The sequence below is a fragment of the Mastomys coucha genome, unplaced genomic scaffold (genome assembly GCF_008632895.1).
Source record: "Mastomys coucha isolate ucsf_1 unplaced genomic scaffold, UCSF_Mcou_1 pScaffold5, whole genome shotgun sequence".
In the NCBI taxonomy this organism is placed as follows: Eukaryota; Metazoa; Chordata; class Mammalia; order Rodentia; family Muridae; genus Mastomys; species Mastomys coucha.
The window spans coordinates 116021227-116025201 of record NW_022196911.1 but is presented as its reverse complement, the minus strand read 5'-3'; the positions used below and the strand labels follow the sequence as shown (position 1 = coordinate 116025201).

General features: G+C 48.3%; 1 protein-coding gene across 1 annotated transcript in view; it reads right to left on the bottom strand.

Moving 5' to 3' along the window:
• The window catches only part of Rnf213 (ring finger protein 213), a 110078-nt gene that overhangs the window by 31453 nt on the left and 74650 nt on the right, over nt 1-3975 (bottom strand). The window contains 3 exon segments of the mRNA XM_031354095.1: nt 1534-1672; nt 2321-2502; nt 2724-2936. Coding sequence (XP_031209955.1) covers nt 1534-1672; nt 2321-2502; nt 2724-2936 — 534 coding nt within the window.

Sequence of the window (3975 nt, the reverse complement as noted above, 5' to 3'; positions counted from 1 at the left end):
AAAACCAACCCCCCACCCAAGAAAAAAGAAAGAAAAAAAAAACCAAACAAACATTTTATGTAGCTGCAGTGAATAAATAACTTAATGGAATAAAACAATTGGAAAAAATAAAAAATTTTAAATTACAATTTCTTATTTTTCTATCTGTGTAAACTCAACTTATCAAGCTAACTGAAAAAAAACCCTTTTAAGCATGTGTTGGCTATTTTCTGAATCTTTTAACACTGCTTGTTGGACAGTGCTGGGGGCCCCATGGCTGTTGACCCCTGGTCAGGGTCACCTCAATGATGAAAGGTGGCTTTTGCAAACCCTACACAGCCTTCCTTCCCACCTTCGTGGGAGATGAGACCTGAGGCTCTTTATCTCCCCTCAAATTCCTTCTGACACTTCCAACCAGTTAGTGGGAGCCAGCCTCACAGCAAAGATGAGATTGAAGACAATATAATAATAATACACCTAATATCCCATGGGCTGTGGGACCAGGAAAGAACTTCCTAGGATTACCAGATGGAAGGTGCCAATGAAAGATGACAAAGAGACAAGATCAAAGAACCCTGCACACTTGGCTTCTGGGAGCTGGTCTGAGGCTGCTACAGCCCATTCTGGTACTAAATTAAGAAATGGCCAGGCAGTGGTGGCACACGCCTTTAATCCCAGCACTTAGGAGGCAGAGGCAGATCTCTGAGTTTGAGGCCCGCCTGGTCTACACAGTGAGTTCCAGGACAGCCAGGGCTACACAAAACAAAAACTGTCTCAAAAAACAAAAAGCAAAAAACAAAACAAAACAAAAAACCAGAAATGATCATCGGTGTGGCTCAAGCACTGCACTGTTCACCGGAACCTGGCTTCCTTGTCAACCTCCCACAGCACCCACCAGCACTTTAGCAGCTGCACGGAGCCCAGAGTTGTATTTCTCTGATGCCAATGGCCATCCCAACTGACTTCCCTCAGGGAAAGTTCCCAAGGAATGAGGACAGTGTAGGCATAAAGTACACAGAGCTTGTGTTGTCTGAGTGGCTCTGGCTGCTGCCGCCGCCACCAGTATGCTTAGATAGTAGCTTTTTCTGCAAATGTCACTCGCTTTATCAAAGGTGTGGAGGGGCAGAAGCACGGTGGCTTCCTGTCCCCTTCCCCTTCCCCATGGCTATTGCTATGACCGCAGTGATGGCACTCTCTTCCCAAGCTGAGCCACTGGGTCATTTTACCATTTCACTTTAGAGGCTAAGGGTGCTAATTTTTTCATTCCTTCCACAGGAATCACAGGCTGGTTAATGGCACACCAGCTCCTGCAGCTCAGTGATAACCCTGGCTTGGCAATCTGAGAGGAGATGGTCAAATAGCCACCATCAAGGATGCAATGGTCTGTCGTCATGGCAACACTGCCTTGTGCACAGCTATGTCTGTCATGACAACACTGCCCAGTGCACAGCTATGTAAGCTTGCCAGAGAACTAAGCAAAAATCCACCAACCAGAGGAAACTGGCAGGGGAGGTCTCGGGTCTCCTCACTGCCCAGAGATGGGCAGATTTTTTACTGAAGCCCAGTACTTACTTTGTCTAGTAAGAAGACGTACTTGGTTACCAGTGGACTCAGCTCAGGTATCTGGCTCTCAGTCCCCAGAAGAACGTGCTCCACAAAGAGGGCAATGGAGAAAATGCAATTCCACAGGGCTCTGTCAAGAGAGGGGTGTTACCCAATGAGTTCTGACAGAGGAAGCCTGAGATATGGGAGAACAGAGCAGGAGCTGAGCAATGGATAGGAGACGGGGCCATGTAGGGAGCCTTCCCTGTATACACAGCACTGGGTTACAGACAAGCTCCCGACTCTTCTACACACCAGGCTCAGGTAAGAAGTGTCACAAGTTCAGTGCTTCGGTGCACATTGGTCCTGCAAGCACACGCAGCACAAGGGACTATCTCCTGACCTTGACAGCCTGTCCCTTCCCCACTTGCCATGGCCCTTGAGCATTTCAGCACAGGCCATTGCTGCAAATGCATCCAGTGTCTGCAACAAGGAGAACTGGCATGTGATGAAGCAGGATGCTCTTCTCTACCAACTCCCCAGGGGTCCCTTCTACTTTGCCTACATTGTAACAGCATGTCCCCTTCCCACCACTCCCGGGACCATTTTCTTCCCGGGTCTTAGAATCAAATGAAATACCCAGCACTTGAGAGAGGTCCCACCATTAAGCAGGTAAATGAGGTTATTGTCACTCCTATTCCAGAAAGGCCTGTCCACCTTCCTCATTTATGCTGTAGGGTTTGGCAGGTTCCAGGGGTGGGCACAGGCAAATGCAGAAAGGCAGGCTCCTGCTGCTCACCTGACCTCCTGGATGACAAGTCTGGTCATGCTCCCACTGTCTCGAAAGTACCCTTCTGAACAGACAAGCTCCAGTGGCGTGGACAGACTCTTAACGAGCTGTAACCAAGCCTTGGGGCTTGGCTTCAGGATGTCTCCCTTGAGCATTTCAGCACAGGCCATTGCTGCAAATGCATCCAGTGTCTGCAACAAGGAGAACTGGCATGTGACGAAGCAGGATGCTCTTCTCTACCAACTCCCCTGAGACACCCTGCATCCCAAGTCCCAGTGCCTTCTGGGGTCCAGGCTTGAAACCCATAAAGAATCTATTTAGGACATGACTTGGTAAGCCCTCTGCTCCCAGGATGGAATCTAAAGCTCTCACTGAGGGCAGCACAGGTGGCCTTCCCCAAAGGAACACACACCATTTCACACCCAGCCAAGTCGTGCTTCTCCGCTGCTTGACTCAGGCGGCTCAGAACCAGGGGGTGGATGGTCAAAATTCTAGAGAAGTTCTGTAGCCGGGTCCGGAAGTGCTGATAGGCAAGGTGCACCCAGGGCAAGGAGAGCCCTTCTTCAGGTGTTCCTGAAGCCACTTGGAGCTCACTGAGGCAGGACCACAGGGCCATCTGCAGAAACTGGAGACAAAAGAATTTTCAGTACATAATCGTATATGACGAAGACATGATTTCCTATGGAAAATCATAAATATTCAAAGGTGTAGAAAAGAAAATTGGAAAATCACCTGGTTGCTTTTTGGTGGAACCTTATAGACACTTTCCCCTTAGAGCATCCTAAACTGGTGTGTTGTCTAGCCTTGTGTGTCAACTTGACACAAGCTAGAATTATCTGAAAGGAGGGAACCTCATTTGAGAAAATGCCTGCCTAAGATCCAGCTGTAGGACATTTCTTAATTAGTGACTGCTTGGAGAGGGCTCAACCCACTGTGGCCAGTGTCACCCCTGGGCTGGTAGTACTCAGTGCTGTATAAAAGCAGGCAGGGCAAGCCAGGAAGTGGCACCTCTCTGTGGCCTCTGCATCAGCTCCTGCCTCCAGGACCCGGCATGGCTTGAGTTCCTGTCCTGACTTCCTTCAGTGATGAACAGTGAGATAAGCCAGTTACACTGTCCCCTCCCTGCTGCATTCTGGTCATGATGTTTGCTGCAGCGACAGAAACCTTCAGGAAGACAACTGGGGTCGTTTTGTCCCCTATTTTTTACTCAGTGTTACATTTTAAACACCCCTCCAACACTAGTCAACTCAGATAACATTGTTTTAATGGTTGACAAGCACTCATATTAAAAACTCCACACTTAGCTGGGCGGTGGTGGCACACGCCTTTAATCCTAGCACTTGGGAGGCAGAGGCAGGCTGATTTCTGAGTTTGAGGCCAGCCTGGTCTACAAAGTGAGCTCCAGGACAGCCAGGACTATACAGAGAAACCCTGTCTCGAAAAACCAAAACAAAAGACAAAAAAACTCCACACTTTAACCCGCCCCTCCTTTATTCTTAATTTGAGAAAAAAAAATGGTTTTTTTTGGTTTTTGGTTTTTTTTTGCGTGTGTGTAGAGATTTTCTGTGTAGCATTGCCCTGGAACTAAGTAGGTGAGGTTAGACTGCCCTCAAATTCACAGAGATCTACCTGCCTCTGCCTCCCTAGTACTGGATTTGAAGTCA